General features: G+C 43.3%; 1 protein-coding gene across 1 annotated transcript in view; it reads right to left on the bottom strand.

Moving 5' to 3' along the window:
* Nucleotides 1-9,917: 9,917 nt before the first annotated feature.
* The window catches only part of TANGO6 (transport and golgi organization 6 homolog), a 58,949-nt gene continuing 44,755 nt past the window's right edge, over nucleotides 9,918-24,111 (bottom strand). Inside the window, exon 18 of the mRNA XM_040329214.1 lies at nucleotides 9,918-10,212. Coding sequence (XP_040185148.1) covers nucleotides 10,036-10,212 — 177 coding nt within the window. The 3' untranslated portion in view covers nucleotides 9,918-10,035. The remainder of the gene's footprint in view (nucleotides 10,213-24,111) is intronic.

Here is a 24,111-nt window from a genome sequence, read left to right as displayed (position 1 = left end):
CAGTGCAATCAATCCACAAGTGAATGCAATATAAGTGAGAACCAATTGTGCAATAATATAAAACAGTCCCAAAAAATGACACAAATATGCTCTGAATGTGATGGATATCAGCTAAATAACTGTAGATATATGTGACACTGGTATTTCACTTGCGTGATACGTTGCGCAGAATCTCACTTTTTATTGATTCTTGTTCAATGTTATGTAAACATTATTAGGTTTTGCTGCACTGTATATATATTTATATAATTTTTTTGAGGTACATTTATTGAGGATTCATTTTAGCGCAAAAGCACCTATCACTTTACATACTAAACTGTACCCAAATGAAATTTTGGTGGTATTTGATCACCACTGGGTTTTTATCATTTGTAATATAAATTAAAAAAAAGACAAAAAATTTGATTTTTTCCCCCCCTACATTCTGTTATAAAACACATCCAATAAAAAATTTAAAAAGTAAAATTCCTTCATACATTTAGACCAACATGTATTCTACTACATGTCCTTAGTAAGAAAAAAAAGGATCTCAATAAGTGTATATATATAGCTATATTGCTACAAAAAATAGTGAGTGTACAGCTTGTATAACAGTGTAAATTTGCTGTCCCCTCAAAATAACTCAACACACAGCCATTATTGTCTTAACCGCTGGCAACAAAAGTGAGTACACCCCTAAGTGAAAATGTCCAAATTGGGTCTAAGTGTCAATATTTTGTGTTGCCACCATTATTTTCCTGCACTGCCTTAAAGTGGTTGTAAAGGTTCAGTTTTTTTTTAATAACAAAAACATGTGCAGTTCGTTTTGCACAGAGTGGCCTCAATCCTTCTGTTCTAGGGTCCCACGGCGGCTCCTCCCCGCAACAGAAAACCCCCTCTGGGAAGCTCTCCCCCGAGTGGGTTACCTTGCGGGCACATTCCCGTGGCATACACTCGGCGTCCATAGCCGCCGAGTGTATGACTCGACCCCGCCCCCCAGCAGACGCGTTATTGGAATTGATTGACAGCAGTGGGAGCCAATGGCTGCGCTGCCATCAATCTATCCAATGAAGAGCCGAGAAGCCGCGGAGAGAGCGACGCGGGATTGCGCCCACGGAAATTCTGGGCTCAGGTAAGAAACGGGGGGCTGGGTAGCCGGACACTGCAAGGTGTTTTTTCACCTTAATACATAGGATGCATTAAGGTGAAAAAACATGAAGGTTAACAACCCCTTTAACCCTCTTGGGCATGGAGTTCACCAGAGCTTCACAGGTTGCCACTGGAGTCCTCTTCCCCTCCTCCATGACGGAGCTGGTGGATATAAGAGACCTTGTGCTCCTCCACCTTCCATTTGAGGATGCCCCACAAAACCAAAAATAACACCAGACATTCACACACACCAACACCTCAGCGCCATGGTCCCAGAGTACTCGTTCAATCTGCCTTTTCTATAGGGTCGCAGACAACATGGAGGCCGATCTTGATCAGGTGAGCTGTGAAGACAAGACTGTGCCCCAAAATGATTTAGATACATCCAATCATGGTTGTCATGTTTCGGTAAATTTCTTAGAACATGCTCTACTTTTGTATATTAACTTAAATTTGGGTAGCTCCCTATTAACAATACAGTATGGAGTTTTAGCCTTTGGAGGGGTAGCATCCTTCCAGTGTAGCAAGATTACTTTTCATGCATGATACAAAACCATGCCTATTAAGGACTGGGCATGGGTCCTGGGTACAAAGTTATTCAATATTCCTAAGAGTCCAACTTCTGGGGTCTGAGGTATTGGAAGAGTAAGCCGATGTTCAAAAAAACAAATCCTGCCAGAAAGATATTAGTCTTGGGCAGCTCCAATACATATGAAGTAGATCTGCATCAGCGAAGCTGCATCTGGAACAAACCACCGTCATTCCTAAGCCCATACAGGCCAGTTTAGCTGGGGTGTAGTGTAAATGAGGAATATGTTTAAATTGGGTAAATTGATCAGCAGTGCCAATATCTTAAAAACAAACCTCAGTGGCTTCTTCCCAGTCCTTCTCAGAAAGCTCAGGTAATAACAATAACCATTTATTATGAGAGTTCAGAAACGGGGGAGGCCCCCACCAAGGAAAGACAACTATGAAATGTCGTTACCAATTTGGCAAGTTCAGGATAGAATAGTAAGTCATCCAGTGGAGACCCCGTGAGCTCTATGGTCAAGGTCCTGAACTGCGTCCGGATGGCATTCCGAAGTAACAGGTACTTAAAGAATTTATTGTCAATACCTTGACCCCCCCTTAAAGTTTCAAAAGACAAGCTTATTTCCACTGACTATATGTGAGAGATGAGTAACATCAAAACGAACCCACCAATTCGAGTCTGGATAGACATAGAGCTCAGGGAGATTAGGGTTTTTCCAGAAGGGTGTTTGTAGTGACTTCCCTTGAACCGACATTGTAAGCATTTTTTCCCCCTCTCTCCGGGCGAAAAATCCCACATCTATAGGGGAAGATCGAGAACATCTTGACCTCAGTCCTCTATGCAACTTATCTTTAAAGCCCTATACACACTATCAGTTTTCCTGCTGGTTTTCTCTTCAGGTTTACCAAAACCATGTAGTACAAGGACCTGCCTGATTGCATTCAAATTGAAACGCTTAAGGTTTGACCTCATATTAGATGGTTTTGGTAAACCTGAAGAGAAAACCATCAGGAAAACTGATAGTGTGTATGGGGCTTGAGAGAGGTGGCAGAACCAAAAAAGGCTGATAGGAGAACAGTGGAGGGGGTCTGAGGGTCAGAGAGCAACCAATCATATAGTCACATAAGTTGGGATGCAATAAAATAATTATGCAGATTTGGACAAGCAAAACCTCCCACTGATTTGGATGCCTGTAAAGATGACTTAGCAATTCGAGTTTGTGTGTTATTCCATTGGAAAGAGATTGGATTCAATAGTCAAAAAAAGCTATTTAAGGGGAAAAAATCAGGAGCTTCTCTAAAACGATATAAAAATTTGGGCAAAAAAATCAACTTATAGATATTAATTTGACCAATGAGGTTCAAAGGTAGCGTTGACCATGTACGAAGTTTATCCACCATCTTCTGCCTGACAATTGGGGTATTATTAAGGTCTTTGAATTTGGAGAGCTCATTATGGATTTGAATACCCAAATACTTAAATGATTGGGTTGTTTGTAGGTTAGATTCCCTTAAAAGTGATTTTTTTTTTTTTTTTAAAAAAGGTTTACAAACATATATCATACCTCCACTGTGCAGTTCGTTTTACACAATGTGGCACCGAACCTCGTCTTCATAGGATGCATTAAGGTGAAATAAACACAAGAGTTTACAACCCCTTTAAGTGATCAGGAAAGAAGGGGCCAATAGGGAAGGCCAGAGATATTTCCCATCTGACCCTCATATAAAATAAAGTTTACTGTATTTCTTATCAGCATCAAACTTATTCTTGGTAGACACGGGTCAATTTTTTACCTGCTTATAAGCACCTGGATAATTTTTCAAATTTATTAAAAGAAAAAAAAAATTATTTCAGGTATTTTTAAAGCGCCATCAATTTACGCAGATCTTTACATATATACTGTACATTCACATCAGTCCCTGCCCTCAAGGAGCTTACAATCTAAGGTCCCTACCTCACAGTCATACACACATACTAGGGACTGTTTAGACAGGAGCCAATTAACCTACCAGCATGTCTTTGGGGTGTGGAAGTAAACTCATGCAGGCACAGGGAGAACATGCAATCTACATGCAAATGTTTTTTTTTTTTTGATGTCACAATGTAGAGTATAAGATTTCCTATCATCTGTGCCCAGTCTTGCCACACAGAGTTAACCCAGCGCTGAGCAATCCTCTTTTAATGTTCAGTGAAAATTAACAGAATTCCAGATAAAAACTTGCCAAATTATAAAGTCCGTTTCTCTGTTCTTGCTTTGTGTTACAGGTTATTTACATATCCTGGTAATATACAATGAACTTTGGATCACCTCATATTATGATAAACATAACATAACATATGATAAACATGTCCAAGCTCTAGATATGTTTGGGTTTACATCCACTTTAACATACCTTTACAAAAAACTATATTTTTCTGTTTTCAATATGTATACAGTATATTTATCCACGTGATACATTTTTACAAAACATATTTGATTTCAACAGCACTGTTAAAAATGTTCTCTATTCAGAGAGGACTTGTAGCAGATACAACTCAAATTAAAACTGTACAAACCTGGGGAACACAAACTGAGTAAATTATGAAAAGTGGTGTGGTCAGCTGAGGTTAACATAAAAAAAAAACAAAAACAAAAATGGATTCAGATATATTGTCAGCTGAACTTATAAGTGAAGTTAGACATTGCCTGTAATAGTTAAATGTGCCCCCCACTAGAGATGGAAAGTCTTGGAAAAAAATGGAAAAATTTAGAAAAACGATGTCCTCATTTTCTTCAAAGCCGATGCTTGTTTATTTTTGTTTGTTTTTTTCAGAAAAATAAGTGTGGAATATGTTCTTTCACAATGATAAATAATATATCTATCTATCTATGACATGGTATTCAAACTATATAACATAACCTTACTAAAAGATTTTTGAGACTTTAGCTAAAGTATTGCAAGCTTTCTCAGCTGAAGAGACAAGCAAATCCTGGAATACAGTTCAAGTAACACTGTACTTCTCAATGCAGTTCTCAAACAAGAGAAATATGCATTTCTGCCACTAGGGGGGCACTGCATGGGGAAAGACTCCAGTTTAGCTTGTTTGTGGACTCCATCTTATACCTCCAAGTCGGGGGGATTGTTGGGATACAGTAGATGATAGTTTCTGTCCTCTCAGGCCTCGACTGGTAGGAGAGTAAATTTGTCTGACAAATCAGTTTATCTTTTTTAACCAGATTTAATGATTTCTATTAATGTTCTTCAGCATAATGTTTACCTATAGTCCGGTCATTAAATTGTTTTTTCTTTTCCTCCTCTCAGTAAAATGAGACCAACATCTAGGAGTTTGCACGGTGCAATTTCTGCTGAGAGCAAAGCTGCAATTTGCAAATATTGTGAGAAGAAATATTCTTTTCCAAATGCTACAAAAATGACAAAACACATCCTGGCATGCCAGAGGTCCCCTAAAAGGCATTAAAATATCCTTTGTGGAATTAAAAGGTGAAAACCATAAAAAAAGTGCGAGGAGCCTTTCATTCCAGAAACACTCTTTCTGATGCTTCTGGATCATCACAAAGGGTGTCTTCATCAGCAGCATCATCAAGTATGGAAGGGTTACAAGCCACAGCCTCCCAAAAATACACAATCAATTTATTTATAGATAAGATGACACTTGAAAATAAGGAGACAATTGATCAAGTTCTTGCAGGACCAGTATATACTTCTGGATCAGCATTGTCAATTCTCATGTATAGTTGAAATGTTCTTAACATGTACAGTACTTGTTATTTCATTTGTAATAAAAAATACAATATTAACCACTTGCCGCCCGCCAATGACAGATTGACGGCGGCAAAGTGGTTGTAGAATCCTGACCGGACGTCATATGACGTCATCAGGATTCTTAGCCGCTGCGCGCCCCCGGGGGCGCGCATCGCGGCGATCGTTGTTGCGGGGTGTCAGTCTGACACCCCGCAACACCGATCTCGGTAAAGAGTCTCTCACGGAGACTCTTTACCACGTGATCAGCCGTGTCCAACCACGGCTGATCACGGTGTAAACAGGAAGAGCCGCCGACGGCTCTTCCTCACTCGCGTCTGACAGACGCGAGTAGAGGAGAGCAGATCGGCGGCTCTCCTGACAGGGGGGGTTCGCGCTGATTGTTTATCAGCGCAGCCCCCCCTCGGATCGCCACATGGACCACCAGGGATGCCCACCAGGGAAGGGCAAATCAACAAAAATTTAAAAAAAAAAAAGTCTGAAAAAAAAAAAAAAAAAGTCTGAAAAAAAAAAAAAAAAAAAAGTCTGAAAAAAAAAGTCTGGGGGAAAAAAAAAAGGATGCAAAAAAAAAAGATGCCAATCAGTGCCCACAAATGGGCACTGACTGGCAACAAGTAAATCAGTGCCGCCCAACAGTGTCCATCAGTGCCGCCCCACAGTGTCCATCAGTGCCACCCCACAGTGCCCATCAGTGCCACCCCACAGTGCCCATCTGTGCCACCCCACAGTGCCCATCTGTGCCACCCACAGTGCCCATCTGTGCCACCCACAGTGCCCATCTGTGCCGCCCATGAGTGCCCATCTGTGCCGCCCATGAGTGCCCAGTGCTGCCCATGAGTGCCCATCAGTGCCGCCCATGAGTGCCCATCAGTGCCGCCCATGAGTGCCCATCAGTGCCAACTATGTGTGCCCATGAGTGCCGCCTATGTGTGCCCATCAGTGCCGCATACCAGCGCCGCCAATCAGTGCCACCTCATCTGTGCCCGTCAGTACTACCTCGTCGATGTCCATCAGTGCCATCTCATCTGTGCCCATCAGTGCCACCATATCAGTGCCCATAATTGAAAGAGAAAACTTACTTATTTACAAAAAAATTACAGAAAAAAATAAAAACTTAATTTTTTTCAAAATTTTCGGTCTTCTTTTAGTTGTTGCGCAAAAAAAAAAAATCGCAGAGGTGATCAAATACCACCAAAAGAAAGCTCTATTTGTGGGTAAAAAAGGACGCCAATTTTGTTTGGGTACAATGTAGCATGACCGCGCAATTGTCATTCAAAGTGCGACAGTGCTGAAAGCTGAAAATTGGCTTGGGCAGGAAGGTACGTAAGTGCCCTGTATGGAAGTGGTTAAAAAGCAAGTTTTGTTTATTTACTGAATAAGCTATACTTTTATTTCAAGCATAATACCTTTATATACACTGCATTTCACATTCCCAGTGTAACAAAAGGACTGTCAATTGGTAAAATTACTCCACACTGAATTTTTCTGAAAATGTCAATTTTTTTCGGGAAAATAAAAAACAGGGAAACATTTATTTTTTTCCTCATGGCTTAAAAATGCCCGGTAATTTGACATCTCTAGCCCCCACGACTGGCAGCTTTCTAAGACACCCTACTGATCAGCGAGTCTGTCCATCATAATAAAATATTGACTACCAGGGAGGCTCAGGAAGCTAAGAGCAACTTTAGGAGAAAAAAAAAAAAAAAAAAAAAAAAAGAAGATTTGCAAATAACTTCAGTTGCCAATATTTAAACCTGCTAATTTAATACACAGTTATTATTAAATGCTATGTTTGCCAATAGGACACAAAGTGAAGGGAAACCTAAGATTTTAAAGCCCATCAGTGTTATAGGGTTGAGAGGGAGTCTTCCAGCAGGGGACCTGTTTTTTTCCTGGAGTATCTGGTAAATGCTGTCCTACGGTGGTGGGAACCCTGATTCACCTCTGATGGTAGTGCCCTGTCTTAAAAGGAGAACTATGGCCAAAGCCCTTTTGGCTATACTTCTCATGTGGGTCACAGGAGTGCCATTAGTTTGGCACTCCTGTGATCCATTTTCATCAAACAGCGGGCTAAAGCCTGTTGTTGGCTGAAGTCACAGTCCCTGTCCAGGCCCTAAAAAGATCCGGACCACATGGTCGATATCCACTCAGGAGCCTGGACTGGCAAATGTACAGCCTTTCAGCGATCCACTATGAGCCCGAGCCAGCAGCTTTCGCCCCCTCCACAGCCCAGGGCTCCAGTGAGTACTAGAGGGGCAGAGCAGAGAGCCGGTGACTGACAGTCACCAGCTTTCAGCAGGCTGAGGACTGAGGCCTTGTACACATGCTTGGTTTTCACGGCAAGAACCAGCAAGAAAACTGCTGGCAGAGCTTTCTTGCTGAGTAAACCAAGCGTGTGTACGAGGCCTTCAGGTTTCTCATCTGAAATACTGGCCAGAATCTCGATGAGAAAAATAGAGATCCTGCTCTCTATTTTCTCGTCGAGATTCTTGTCGACCTGTTTCCATCGTACGCAATGACGTCACCGCGTTCTTGTTTTTCAAGAGAACCGTGGTTCTTTTGAAAGGACTGTGTGTACACTCGGGCGGCAAGAGATTCTTGCCAAGGATCTCGTCAGGAAAAAAAACGTTGTGTACGAGGCCTGAGAGATGAGTGATTGCTCAGTTCTCAGTCTTAGAGGTGGCGGAAGACAGATGCAGCTGGGATCGGTGTTACAGCCATCAAGGCAAGCAAGATTTTTACTCTTTGAAATTCCTGAACTCCTCTTTTTTTTTAAGTGTATTTTTTTTGTGCGTGTACTCGAGAGAGGAGCCGGACTGCAGGAGTTGGGAGTAGGCAGGCCTACTGGCCCAGAGGCAATCTGCCACCTTTCTCCATGCCCCGGGTGGCAATGGCAGGTGTGTGAGGGGGTCCTCCCACACAGCCCGCCCTACTTGCTCCGCTTTGAAGCCCATCGGGGCAGAGGGACTCCCTATAAGGGAGTGAGAGGATTTTGCCCGCTCAACCAGCCCCGTTAGTCCTTCGCCTCTCTTTTTTAGAGACCGCGTGGTCAAAGTGCATGCATGTTAACCCAATTTCGAGTGCGTGTAAGTGTGGTGGTTTTTGTGGGAGGGGGGTGGGCGTACTAAGCGCAGGCTTACCTCGCATAGCACACCCACCGGGAGCCGGGCTGAGACCACCAAACTCAATTCACATGTAGCCGAGACCGGGATCCGAACCCCTAGCTGCAGAGGTGAATGGCTTGTCAGCGCAGTGCCAATCGCGTTGAGCCACCGCAGCTCCCCTGAACTTCTCTTTTAATCTCATACTGGTGTGAAGTCCATCGTCCTTCATCCGTTACGACCCTTCTTCTGCATTTTACTGTGGCCGAATGTTTACACCATACTAGCTTACCCAAACGCTAATACTTGAAAGCATTGGCAATGCACATGGTTATCGCAGCCAGACTATGTGTCCCTGTCCACTGGAGAATGTCACAGTCTCCTACTATCATGGGATGGTTTGACCACGTTAATAAAATAGTAGATATGGAAAAACTGATGTATATTACACAAGGTAGAATCTCACATAAGATTTGGGCTTGCTGGAATGACTATAGATCCACGGCTGAATACATCACTGTGTTTCAGGGTTGTGGTTAGAATGTAACTACGGGAAGAGCTCTAAAACTAACTTTTGGGGGAGCATTTTTGATGCCATTTCGCCCGGGGTCTCTTCCCCCATCCTGCTCATGTCATCTCCCTACTCCCCCTCATGTAATCTCTCTGAACCTCAGTAGCACAGCTGTGCACGTCCCCCCCTTTTCTTTCTTCCTTTCGCCCCTTCATTCTGATTTCTTCTTTCCATCTTCATTATTTAACCAGACAGGTTTGTAAAGGGCGTCTTGCTATTAATAGATTTGCTAAGATGTCTAACTTATGAGTATAAGTATATGTTTCGTTCTGTTCCGTTTCATCCATAAAGATTTTTTTTTGGAAATCTTGATATATTGGATCCATGTATATCCTTGACTATGTTTGCACTTTGTTATTTTCCCAATACTTAAAAAGGGGACTTCATTGATGGATATGCTCTTGTATTGTGGTGATTGTACCGTGCAATTGTCATTCAAAGGGCAACAGCGCTGAAAGCTGGCCTGGGCAGGAAGAGGGCGAAAATGCCCAGTACTGAAGTGGTTAAAAGCCAAAACTTGTTTCTTTTTAGTTTTGGCTAGCGTGGTGAGCGTTCAGAACTTTGTTCAGGTATTTACTGCTGTGTTCCTGTTAGGAAGATCTATTCTGCTCATTAATCCTGGCAGCCATTGTCACCAGGGCCGAATATGAGGGCAAATTCTGTATTTTTAATTGGCACCAGAGCAGGAAAGGAAATCCTCCAATGAGGCACTTGTTCCAGTGACAACTTTTTTTTAAAGGAGAACTGCTTCACTTTGGGAGGAATTCCTCTATCTTCCAATTGTGTTGACAGGAAATGATGTGGGGGAGAAAAAAAAACTGATGTTATTTTTATACTTCTTTATTCTATCCAAAATGGCAAAAAATGTTGGCTTTAGATATTCCGTACTGAAATCTCTGGAGAGGTTCTGCTTATGAGAGAATTCCAGATGAGTTTCTTGTCTTATGGTAAAACAACAATTTTCTTCTCCAGCTTCTGTGGTGGGAATAGATGAGCTCTCATGATGGAGTCCAGTTCCTCCAGGCCTAGCTGGGCATGAACAACAGACACCGAATCCGACTCGCACTGAACCACAAACCTGAGCAGGCGGTACAGCTCCAGGAGAACGTCACGCAACACCTAGAAGAACAGAGAGGAAGAAAATGTTGGTGAGATATGTCTACTGGAAATTCTCATCGTCTACAATAGCATTCAGTCTTGGATCTTCATTAAAGCGGAGTTCCGGCCACAATTTCACTTTTTAAATATAAATACCCCTGTAATACACAAGCTTAATGTATTCTAGTAAAGTTAGTCTGTAAACTAAGGTCCGTTTTGTTAGGTTGTTACAGCATTTAGACACTTTATAAAATAGAAATTGACTGGGGCCATCTTAAGTGTGGGCATCATGAAGCCAGACTGTATGACTTCCTGGATTTCAGCCTTGCAGATCTCGCACATGCTCAGTGCTGCACAAGCAGTGTCAGATCAGGTTTCAGCACCTGTGCTGTCCAAGTCACATGATTTTTTGAGACTGGGGAGTGCACAGACTCCTGGAAAGTTACACCCACTACATTCCCAGGAGTCTGTGCGGTGTAGGTTAGGAAGCTTAAGCACCTAGGTGCAGGAAGTGGGAAGATTAAATATTCTGCCTAGCAACAACACTTTGAAGGCATCTAAAAAAAAAAAAAAAATTCGTAAAGGACTAATGACATTTTTTTAAAACTACTGATGTAATGTTATATTTATGGGTGGAACTCCACTTTAATGAGAAATTGTCATCAGAGAAACATGGAGGCTGCCACAGTTGGCCCCTCTCTTGGAAAATAAAAACTGTCTGGCTTTCCTACTAACCCTCTTGCTTCAACTCTCTGAATAACTGACCTGGGAAAAGCATGCAGGTAAAGAATATGTCAACCCAACATTTCTTATTCATGATATGTGCCTGCCCTACCATGTACTTGTATGAAAACATATCCTGTTCTCTTTTTATTGCTTCCTTTGTGCTAAATCCCTTGTTTTCTTGCCAGTCCCTCTGCTTTCTTATTTAAAACTGACCACACTAAGCAGAACACACCGTGGTCAATTCTCTAGCTATGTTAGAAACTCAGTCTGCTCTCCAAGGATCAGCCCTCAGCCCCCCACCCCACTGTACAGCCTTTCATTATGAAGATCAGTGTACTGCTGTTTGTCTTCCCCCCAGCTTCTATTCAACCAAGAAGAGAAGGAATGTGATCACTTGATGGCTTACATTTACTTTATGGACTCCTGACTTTGGCTTTCCTGACCTGCATCCTAGGCTCCAGCCTAGACTTTCAAAAAGTATTGAAGCTAGAGGACTGCTTTAAAGCGGAGTTCTGCCAATTTTTTTTTTTTTTAAAGTCAGCAGCTACAAATACTGCAGCTGCTGACTTTTAAAATATGGACATTTACCCGTCCAGGGTGCTGGCGATGTCGGCACCCAAAGCCGATCTGTCCCTCAGGTGCTGCAGCCGCTGCCATCTTCGGTGAGGGAATCCAGGAAGTAAAGCCCCACTGCGTGTGTAAACATGGCTTCCCCGTTCTTCACTGTGGCGGCTGCATCGATCGTGTCATCCCTTTTATAGGGGGACACAATCGATGACGTCACACCTACAGCCACACCCCCCTACAGTTGTAAACACACTTCAGGTCACACATAACCCCTTCAGCGCCCCCTAGTGGTCAACTCCCAAACGGCAACTGTCATTTTCACAATAAACAATGCATTTTAAATGCATTTTTTGCTGTGAAAATGACAATGGTCCCAAAAAATGTGTCAAAATTGTCCGAAGTGTCCGCCATAATGTCGCAGTCACGAATAAACAAAAATCGCTGATCGCCGCCATTAGTAGTACAATTTTTTTTTATTATAAAAATGCAATAAAACTATCCCCGATTTTGTAAACGCTATAAATTTTGCGCAAACCAACCGATAAACTCTTATTGCGACTTTTTTTTGCCAAAAACAGGTAGAAGAATACGTATCGGCCTAAACGGAGGAAAACATTTTTTTTTTTATATATTTTTGGGGGATATTTATTATAGCAAAAAATATTGCATTTTTTTCAAAATTGTCGCTCTATTTTTGTTTATAGCGCAAAAAATAAAAACCGCAGAGGTGATCAAATACCACCAAAAGAAAGCTCTATTTGTGGGGAAAAAAGGACGCCAATTTTGTTTGGGAGCCACGTCGCACGACCGCGCAATTGTCAGTTAAAGCGCTGCAGTGCCGAATCGCAAAAAGGGGCCAGGTCCTTTAGCTGCATTTTGGTCTGGGTCTTAAAGTGGAGGTTCACCCGGAAAAGTTAATTTTTAACCTTAGATTGATGCTCATTTTGTCAAGGGGAATCAGGTAGTTTTTTTAAAAACGAAGCAGTACTTACCTTTTTAGAGAGCGATCTTCTCCGCCGCTTCCGGGTATGGGCTGCGGGACTGGGCGTTCCTATTTGATTGACAGGCTTCCAACAGGGTTCCGATGGTCGCATCTATCGCGTCACGATTTTCCGAAAGTAGCCGAACGTCGGTGCGCAGGTGTCGAATAGAGCCGCAACGACGTTCGGCTTCTTTCGGCTACTCGTGACGCGATGTATGCGACCGCCGGAAGCCTGTCAATCATATAAGAACGCCCAGTCCCGCAGCCCATACCCGAAAGCGGCGGAGAAGATGTATCTCTAAAACGGTAAGTACGGCTTTGATTTTTAAAAAACTACCCGATTCCCCTTGACAAAATGAGCGAGAATCTAAGGGTGAACTCCCGCTTTAAGTGGTTAATTGCAGTAGAGAGAAGCCAGGTCCCCGACCCGGCTGTGCCGTCTGGCAGGGCTGTGTAAATCTTAGGACTAACTAGACAGAAATTTGAGTTGCTTGGTAGGTAGGTAGACATGTTTGGTAGGTAGACATGAAAGCTCCCCATTTCCTTCCTCTCTGGCTCTAAGCAGCGGTTCACATTTTCAGGTTTGCATTGTACAAATCTTGGCTCTATCCCACAGTGTCTATTACCACACCTATTCTCTGCTGACATCCATCACAGGTACTTCTTTCAAGAATTTACTCCTCTTATCAAATAACGACATTTCCTAGACATCCAGTCATTACTCCATTTGGAACAGATTTAATGCGTTGTTATGGAAACCAGAGTGAAGGCTTCAACCTGTGACTATGACAACTGATTAAGAAACTATATTGTATAGTGATGGCAACATCTAGTAACACACACTATCGTTATTACCTGGAAGACTGGAGCTTTTAAAATTCCAGGCTTCTATGTGTTGTATTTAAACAATTAAACAAAAAAACGCAAAACATAATTATATTATAATAGACATTTTAGGTAAATAAAACAATGAAGGGAAATAAGATGATGTACACAAAGATGCATTTATTTGAAACGGACACTGGGGTCAGCTTGAGACATGAACCCGTCTAACCATTAGGTAGCATGAAAAACCAGAACACCCCCATGGGTGAATCTGAAAAATATAATTTGTTGAGGTTTAATTTTAAAAGTGTGTATGTAAAGTGCAAAAAAAAAAAAGTGGCAGTTAGTGCAGAGACATATTACCCGTTTTTTTAAACTTTCGTCCTAATTTTTACAATTACGGCAAAAAAATGGCGATAAAATGGCGGCAAAATTGCATGACTTTCAGGTTGCACAAGTGTGAAAGGGGCCTAAGCTGCACATAGGTTTTTAAATTGACACTTATGGACAAATGTGAGAATCACTTTTTCCTGTTTTGCACACAATTTTAATTACATATTTGATATCAATTTACTCAATACAGTATTTAATTTTTTAAGTGAATTATATGGTGTTTCTGTGCACTAAAATGTAATTTATTTTGAAATATAGGTTTGAAAAACAGTTGCACAAACATACAACTACAAGCTTTTTATTATTTTTCAGCTCTGCCATCAAAAAACATAATGATTGGGGGGGGGGGGCTACATTTTAGATATAAAGGACCAGATTCTTAAAGGGCTTACGACGGCGCAACGCCATGTACGCCGTCGTAAGTCCTAATCTGGGCCGTCGTATCTATGCGACTGATTCTTAGAATCAGTTACGCATAGATAAGCATTAGATCCGACAGACGTAAGGCTCTTACGCCGTCGGATCTTAAATTCATTTTTTTTTTTTTGCCCGCTAGGTGTCGCCTCCGTCGTTTTCCCCGTCGAGTATGCAAATTAGCTAGATACGCGAATTCCCGAACGTATGCGCGGCCGACGCAGTGAAGTTACGATGTTTACGTTAGGCTTGTCCCGGCGTAAAGTTGCCCCTGGGTATATGAGGCGCAGCCAATGTTAAGTATGCCCGTCGTTCCCGCGCCGAAATTTGACGTTTATATATAACTACAATAGAGGCTATACTTTAATATGGTACAGCAAGTGGTTAAACATTTGGAAGTCACATTAAACATTACTTTTAAAGTAATAACTGAAAATATGCACTCAGTGAAATTCTAGCACTGCATAAAGTAGTAATATGTATAATTTCTCAGCGGAGGTTACCAGGGAAATTAACGAGGGCTGGAGGGGAAGCGAGAGGCTTGCAGAGCTCCCGCTGTTTTATAAGCGGAGTATATTATAGTATGGGAGGGAAATAAGAAGGATAAAACAGAAATCTAATGCAGAATGGAGACCTTGTAATGCCGTTACAATAATCCTCAGTCTGAGAACAACTCCAAAATTCTGATCTCCATGTTACAGAAACACTGATGAAGACAGAGTGGTTATAATGAAAATAAAGTTAATACATAAAATGTTTAAATAAATGGTCTTTTATGCTGTATCTAAAATATATATAAAAAGGCATATTACCTTCTGTAATTAAAGTGATTCTAAAGTCTCAAGGTTTTTTTTTTTTTTTTTCTAATTCTTTATCTATATACAAGAATAAAGCAGCCAGCGGAGCAATGCTCAACAGAATAGGAACGACGGGGTCGATTTACTAAAACTTGACAGTGCAAAATTTGGTACAGGGGTGCATGGTAGCCAATCAGCTTCTTACTTCAGCGTGTTCAGTTAAGCTTCGACAAAAAAAAATAAAAAAATCTGGAAGCCGATTGGTTTCTGTGCAGAGCTGCACCAGATTTTGCACTCTCCTTTTATTAGTAAAGCAACAAAACCAAAGTGTACTAATACTTTAGGAAAGAATGGAGACCAGTCTCTATTGCTGTTACCACAGTCAGCCTGGTCTCTCACACGTAACCCCCCCCCCCCTTTCTGCCCAATGTGACAATAAAAATTGACATTTTACTTAACGTGAATGTAAACTTCAGACACAGTGGCAGGGCCCCCCCTCTAGATACATACATGTATTCCAATGGGGTCTTTTATCAGAAGCACATGATTACAGCCAGAGGTTCTAATTGGCTTCAAAAAGGGTGGTTTCTGGGCACAGAGCACTGCGCCCCGAGCCCGCCCAGCTGTGTGACATTAGCAAATAATATTTTGTTAATGTCTTCCTGTTTCTTCTCCCTGCCAATTAGAAAGCGGGGCCTGAGATCCGATTTGCCGGGAGTTCTAAGCCCAGATTTTCCGGGAGGAGAAGCAATAGCCAGGACTCGGGAGAAGACGTGGGGGGCACTGCTGAGACCTGTATGGGGTAGGTGCGGGGGCCTAGTGAGCTATGGGCGAGCGACAGGAGGAAGGGAGGTGTGGTGAGTGTTTGGTTGGCTGGCTGGGAAGTCTGCGGGCCACCCACCCCCACCCCAAGAAAATTGAGCACCAGCTGCCACTACTCAGACATGAAATATGAGCAAAGCATACCTCTTTATAGCAGTGTTTCTAAACCTTTGTACCTTCGAGGAACCCCTAGCAAAAAGTTTAATACCTCTGGAAACCTACAGCTCACGGAACATTGGAATGATCAGTGAGCCGTTGATAATAACAATAATTTTTAGAAATAGTATTAAATAAAATAATATTAAAAAGTACCCATTTAATGTGAAACTTGTACTTCTTTTCTACAGAGATGCTCCATTGGGGGGTACAGGGTCTCAGGGGGGCACACTACATAAGGGGGTAGCAGGGCACATTACATGGGAGCAGGGCACATTATGTGGGAGCAGGGCACATTACATGGGAGCAGGGCACATTACATGGGAGCAGGGCACATTACGTGGGAGCAGGGCACATTACATGAGAGCAGGGCACATTATGTGAAAGCAGGGCACATTACGTGGGAGCAGGGCACATTATGTGGGAGCAGGGCACATTACATGGGAGCAGGGCACATTACATGGGAGCAGGGCACATTACGTGGGAGCAGGGCACATTATGTGGGAGCAGGGCACATTACGTGGGAGCAGAGCACATTACGTGGAAGCAGGGCACATTACATGGGAACAGGCCACATTACATGGGAGCAGGGCACATTTCGTGGGAGCAGGGCACATTACGTGGGAGCAGAGCACATTACGTGGAAGCAGGGCACATTACATGGGAGCAGGCCACATTACATGGGAGCAGGGCACATTATGTGGGAGCAGGGCATATTAGATGAGAGCAGGGCACATTACATGGAAGCAGGCCACATTACATGGGAGCAGGGCACATTACATGGGAGCAGGGCACATTACGTGGGAGCAGAGCACATTACGTGGAAGCAGGCCACATTACATGGGAGCAGGCCACATTACATGGGAGCAGGCCACATTGAATGGGAGCAGGGCACATTATGTGGGAGCAGGGCACAGGGGACATAGCCTATTACATGGGGTAGGGCACATCATATGGTCTTAAAGTAGTGCTGTGTGTTTGTAGCACGTTCCCCGCATTTGCAGTGCAGAAAAATGCAGCATGCTCTACTTTTTAACTGCGCTGAACTGCATTGCAATGATATGAACTATGTCCATAGGACTGCCTTGATTTTGGGCTGTTTATGCAGTTGGTGTGCAGTTTAAAATGCATCCAATTGTGTTCATTGTGAAAGGCCCTAAAAGGGAGATTTAGGTTCCTTTCCTGAAGGAAATACTATGCTGGATTGATGCTGGTCATGTGACCAAATGCCAATGACAGGTGTTAAAGCAAAGCCATCCAATCAGCAGCTCTCCTTGAACACCAAACCTCCCCTCCCGGTCATTTTTTGTAAGGTGATTGACACCAGAGTGATCCTAGAGATCAAAATGGAGTAAGTACTATTATTCTATAGGTCCACTGTTAGGACTTTAAAATATCATTCATTTTTTTTTTTTAACAAAACTACTGTGCAAGTGAAACACGTGTTTTCTTCTTTTCGCGTCTGCAAAGTGTCATGTGTTGAATTATTAGGTATCCGTGGCTTCTTTTTTCAGATGTAATTTGTGTCCAGGACTAAAGCTGTGACCTTCAGCCTGAGCAGTGAGTGTAAAGAGGACGTCTGCAGGTGACCAGCTCAGGGCATGCTTGGCCTGACACTTCCATTGTGTGTAAGATTTTCACTGCAATCAGAATGGATTTCTCTAGTGTGCCTAAAAATAGCAGCCGGGGAGGGCCTGAAAAATGAACAGAGCGGCAGAAATTGGCAGTTTATCACGGTGGGTAATTAAGAAATTGAATCTGTGCGGGATCTGAGCTTAAAATACCCTTCTGTGCCGGCTGCTCGCTGTGCGCCGCATAGAATTAACTCCAGCAATGCCCTGGAGGTCTGAACATCCAGAAATCAATAAATACACAAAAAGATAGATATGAGAAAAGCATGGGATCAATGCAGAAGATAGTGTGTACAGTGGGCAATCAGGCATGTAAACAATGGAGCCTTTCCAGCTATAGTGTAGCCTGCGGAGGGTCAATGATTGGCTGCTGAGCTTCAATGGGAAAGTGCTGGCTCAGCTACCACATCAGTCATTCTGCATTACCTGGAGGACTGTGCTATGTAATGAGACTATCGATGCCCTGCAGCTATAGAGACTGGAGGAAAGTAAAGCTCATGGCCACATTTTCACATACGCTACAAATGCTGTACCTGCTACTGACATGAAATTTTCACCACATGTCGGTAACAACCCATGCAATCCATACATACAAAGAAACCAGAACAAATAAGTTCAGAAATGAAGTCATGTGTAATAAAAATGGAATGACATGGGGAAAAAATATTGAACATGCTAACTGAAATGTATTTACCGTATTTATCGGCATATACCGTGCGCCGGCATATAACGCGCACCCCAAGCTGAGAAGGGAAGTTTAGGGGAAAAAAAAACATACATTTTGGATGTCTTGTCCGGCGTCCGTCTGCGGCCTTGCGTGGGGTCCGTCCAGCCTTGTCAGTGTCCGTCTGCTGTCTTGCCCGGCGTCCATCGGCGGCCTTGCGCGGGGTCCGTCGAGCCTTGTGGGTGTCCGTCTGCGGCGGGGTCCGTCGAGCCTTGTGGGTGTCCGTCTGCGTCGGGGTCCGTCGAGCCTTGTGGGTGTCCGTCTGCGGCGGGGTCCGTCGAGCCTTGTGGGTGTCCGTCTGCGGGGGTTGCAGCGTCGTGTGTTTGAATTTGGCGCGCTGTGCAGAGCCGGATTTCCTGCTTCACTTGGCTCCTCTCGCGTGGCTGCGGGCGTGGCCGAGCCTAGCCGAGTGCGCAGTACACTCGGCTCGGACAATGTCGGAGACAGCGGGGATTGGCGTATATCGCGCACCCACGATTTTAAGGGGAAAAAAGTGCGCGGTATACGCCCATAATTACGGTAATACTTTGTACTAGGGCCGAAACAACTAATCGATTCATCGAAAACTAATCGATTATGAAATTAATCGATTACAATTTTCATAATCGATTAATCGGCCAGTAACATAATAGGGTTAAAAATAAAAAAAATGCCCTTTATAGTACAAAAAAGCACATCGCTACTGTAAATATTACTTTCACTGTCCCACAGTAAAAAAAAATAACCCCTTACAGTAGCGATTATTTACTCTTTTTGAACTTATTTTTGTTTTTTTAACCCCATTATGTTACTAAACATCTCAGGCCTGGGGGTCATACCTCTGTTTTTTGGTGCTTTTTGCAGAAACACACTACAGTTCATTTACATGTTTTCCTAGGGGACACTATCACAGCCATGATTTTTTTTTCAGCTGCTGCATATTTGGAAAGGGCAAGGACTTTTTAATGCAAAACGGTGCCATTTGGTTTTTATTGGTTCAATATACTTCAATGGAGAAGCTGCAGAAAAGCATGTAATGTGTTTTTGCGGCAATTTGTGTTTTGTAATCTGCCCAACAACAAATTGGCCCCAAAAAAATAAGAAAAATGCATTTTTTTTTTTAAAGGCTATTATCCGATTAATCGATACAATAATCGGCCAACTAATCGATTATGAAAATAATCGTTAGTTGCAGCCCTACTTGGTACAAAGTACTTTGTTGGTAATGACGGCTTCAAGATGCCTCCTGTATGGAGAAAGTAGTCGCATGCGTCGCTCAGGTGTGATTTTGGTCACTCAAATAGTCTTTAAATCATTAAGGTTCCGTAGGCCTCATCTCTGATCTTTAGTTCTTTCCATAGATTTTCTACTGGATTTAAATCAGGTGATTGGCTGGGCGATTCTAGCAGCTTTATTTTCTTTCTTTGAAACCAATTGAGAGTTTCCTTGGCTTTGTGTTTGGGATTATTGTCTTGCTGAAATATCCTCGTTTCATCTTCATTATCCTGGTAGATGGCAGCAGATTTTTTTTTTTTTTTTTTATGAAGAATGTCTTGGTACATTTTTCCATTCATCCTTCCTTCAGTAAAATTAAGTTTGCCAGTACCGTATGCTGAAAAATAGCCCCAAAACATGATGTCCCCACCCCCAACTGTTGCAATGGGGGGGTATTTTTGGGGTGATGTGCACTGGATTTGACCTCCAAACATGGTGTGTATTATGGCATTCAAAGAGTTCAATTTTGGTCTCATCTGACCAGACTATATTCTCTGAGTATTTCACAGGCTTATCTAAACCATATAGTGGATGTAAAGCCACTCTCGTCCTTTCTAAACTACTGCCATAGTGCTGATCTATAAGGATATACATGACTCCTGCATGTGTCCTTACCTGTCAAATGTCTCCCCTCTGTCTGTTATAAGAACTGAAAAACTGCAGATTCTGTGGGTGGGTCTGTTGTCTGGAGCTCGGTGGGTGGAGTCGTGATGCCAGTAGGCTTCCCGCCCACCTCTACACTCCCCTTGTCAACATGCATTTTGTCCTATGTATTTCTTACACGAAATTCTGCTATGATCACTAACATCCAGTCAAAATCCAGAAAAGTAACCACATGACTTCAGAAAAAGGAGTGGGGGTGGGAATTAAAAAATAATACCTGTCTCCAAGCTAGTGCATGAGATATATAAATAACCTGTCACTCACAGCAAGGGGGCGGAACGGACTAAGGTTTTGCTCTGTTAGTCTGTTTTATCTCACTGAACAATAAATGAGGATTGCTCAGAGCTTAAAAAACTCTGTGTGGCAAGACTGGGCACAGATGATAACAAATATTTAACTCTACATTGTGACAGCAAAAAAAAATAAAAAAATTGGGTTTACATCCACTTTAAACGAGCGTCAACATGCTTTTTCTTCAGCGATGGACTCTTGCGTGGTGAGCGGTCATACATGTCATGGCAGTTGAGTGCATTACTTGTTGTTTTCTTTGAAGCAATTGTACCTGCTAATTCCAGGTCTTTCTGACGCTCTCCACAGGTAGTCCTTGGCTCTTGGACAACTCTTCTGATAAGTCTTTTCACTCCTCTGTCAGAAATCTTGCGAGTAGCACCTGGTTGTGGCCGGTTTATGGTGAAATTATGTTCTTTCCACTTCTGGATTATGGCTCCAACAGTGCTCACTGGAACATTCAGAAGTTTAGAAATCCTTCTGTAACCAATGCCATCTGTATGTTTTGCAACAAGATTGCAAAAGTCCTGAGAGAACACTTTGCTTTTACCCATCATGAGATGTTTCTTGTGTGACACCTTGGTAATGAGACACCTTTTTATAGGCCATCAGTTGAGACTGAACCAGCTGATATTAATTTGTACTGACAAGGGGCAGGATTGCTTTTTATTTATTAATAGATTTCAGCTGGTGTCTTGGCTTTCCATGCCTTTTTGCACCTCCCTTCCATAACGTGTTCAATACTTTTTCCCTGTGCCATTCCAATTGTTTTACACATAATAGTTTCCCATCATTGGTATTAGTGGGAATAAAAATTTCCATTGTTAGTGTCAGTGGGAGGAATGGTGTCCCATCGTTGGTATAAGTGGGGGGAATAGTGCCACATCACTGGTGTCAGTGGCAAGAATAATGCTCCAACATTGGTGTCGGTGGAAGCACCTATCATTTGTCTCAGTGGGAGGAATAATCCCATCATTGGCATTATGGAAAGAATAATCCCCATCACTGGTGTCAGTGGGAGGAATAGTGCTCGATCTTTGGTGTCAGTGGATGGAATCGTGCCCCATTATTGGTACCAGTGGGAGGAATAGTGTCTTGTATCAGTGGAAGGAACAAAAGCAAGCAAAGGGCCACATCTGGCCCACAGGACGCAGTTTAGAGATTACTGTTCTAGGGTACTATAAGAGACACAAATATTAACCACTGCTCATTCAATAATACATTCTTAAAGTGATTGTAATCGATCACCTTGTAAAACCACCCATTCAGTTTAAAATAGAAATGAAAAAAGGCAAAAAAATGTTTTATAGATATAAAAAAGCATTGTAAATACATTTTTTGATCACATTCCCTCTGTTCTCAGCTGCAAAAGAGCTGGGGGAGGAGAAGAAGCAGCAGCACACTGAGCTTCCCAGTGAATGGCCGTGCAGCCGGGGCATGTCAGGACAAGTCTGATAATTGGAGAACACACAGAGTTCCCAACACAGCTAGAGAACTGACCAAGCTGTGTTCTCCTGCTTAGTGTGGTCAGGTTTTAATAGTAAAGCAGAGGGACTGGCAGGAACACCAGGGAATTCACACAGGAAGCAATACAAAGAGAACAGGATACTTTCTCAAACAAGTACATGGCACAGCGGGCACATATCAGAAATATGAAGTGTTGGGGTAAAAACGCTTTAAAGCTGAACTCCAGATGGGCATCAGGAAAATTCCACTGCTGGATTGTGGAGGAGCGCCATTTGCCGCAGGAGCAGAGGACCAGGTGAGTATAAGGCTTTTTGGTCTCCCCTTGACCTGTGCCCACCTTGCATAGGAAAAACATTTGCCCAGAGTTCCGCTTTAAATGTATTTTTTTTTCAAGGCAAGTACCCAAATTTGACTTCATATTAGTCATTTGCAATCCCCTGTACGGCAAAGCTGAAATGCAGAGGAAGCTATAGCATTGGTAGCCAGTTCATGTACTGACAAGGTGCACGCTGGCAGGAGGAGAAAACCGTGACAGATGGACCAATCCCTGTGTTGCTTCTGCTTCACAGTCACAGACTGGGGTGGAACCCATGAAGCCCTGGGCTCAGAGGAAGTGGGCTGAATGATGCTGGCGGTCATTCAAACTAGAACATTTTGTTGTGGAAAAGACGTATTGTAAGGCACAGCTCTGGGCTGAAGCGAAATTTTGCAGTAAAAGCTGTTTTAGGAATTGTAACTTTCAATGGGGTATTCAACTCTTTTTAAAATCGAATTGGTAAATATCAGTGGCAGTCAGAATACTTGCTATAGGGAGCCAATGCAGTCTATCACATCTAAAAATGCTGACGTATAATATTCATTTTATAATGCTACATAAAAATGTAGAGACTTCTGACATGCCACAGAAGACAGGTAGAGACATCGGGCAAGCTTACAAGTAGGGTTGTCCCGATACCACTTTTTTAGGACTGAGTACAAGTACCGATACTTTTTTTCAAGTAGTCGCCGATACCGAATACCGATACTTTTTTTTAAAATGTGTCCCCAAATGCAGCCATGTCCCCCACATATGCAGCCATGTCCCCCACATATGCAGCCATGTCCCTCACATATGCAGCCATGTCCCTCACATATGCAGCCATGTCCCTCACATATGCAGCCATGTCCCTCACATATGCAACCATGTCCCTCACATATGCAACCATGTCCCTCTAGCCATGTCCCTCACATATGCAGCCATGTCCCTCTAGCCATGTCCCTCACATATGCAGCCATGTCCCTCTAGCCATGTCCCTCACATATGCAGCCATGTCCCTCTAGCCATGTCCGAGTCCAGCCATGTCCCGAGTCCAGCCATGTCCCGAGTCCAGCCATGTCCCCCATACCTTTGCCGCCGCCGCATGGAGAAGATCACAGCATTCATTTGAATAGCTGTGATGTTCCCGCACGGCGTTTAACCCATGCGGCGGTGCGGTGCGATGCGGCGGCCTTCGATGCGGCGGGGGGGAAGTATTCTATTTAGGTATCGGGGGTATTTGCACGAGTACTCCCGCAAATACTCGGTATCGGTCCCGATACCGATACTGGTATCGGTATCTGGACAACCCTACTTACAAGTGACAGGTACAGGCTGCAAGCATGCTACAGGAGACAGGTACAGGCTGCAAGCATGCTACAGGAGACAGAAACAGGCTGCAAGCATGCTACAGGAGACAGGTACAGGCTGCAAGCATGCTACAGGAGACGGGTACAGGCTGCAAGCATGCTACAGGAGACGGGTACAGGCTGCAAGCATGCTACAGGAGACGGGTACAGGCTGCAAGCATGCTACAGGAGACGGGTACAGGCTGCAAGCATGCTACAGGAGACGGGTACAGGCTGCAAGCTTGCTACAGGAGACGGGTACAGGCTGCAAGCATGCTACAGGAGACAGGTACAGGCTGCAAGCATGCTACAGGAGACAGGTACAGGCTGCAAGCAAGCATGCTACAGGAGACAGGTACAGGCTGCAAGCAAGCATGCTACAGGAGACAGGTACAGGCTGCAAGCATGCTACAGGAGACAGGTACAGGCTGCAAGCAAGCATGCTACAGGAGACAGGTACAGGCTGCAAGCAAGCATGCTACAGGAGACAGGTACAGGCTGCAAGCATGCTACAGGAGACAGGTACAGGCTGCAAGCATGCTACAGGAGACAGGTACAGGCTGCAAG

This window comes from Rana temporaria, chromosome 11, assembly GCF_905171775.1.
Source record: "Rana temporaria chromosome 11, aRanTem1.1, whole genome shotgun sequence".
In the NCBI taxonomy this organism is placed as follows: domain Eukaryota; kingdom Metazoa; phylum Chordata; class Amphibia; order Anura; family Ranidae; genus Rana; species Rana temporaria.
The sequence above is the reverse complement of the archived record's forward strand: the minus strand, read 5'-3'. Positions and strand labels throughout refer to the sequence as shown.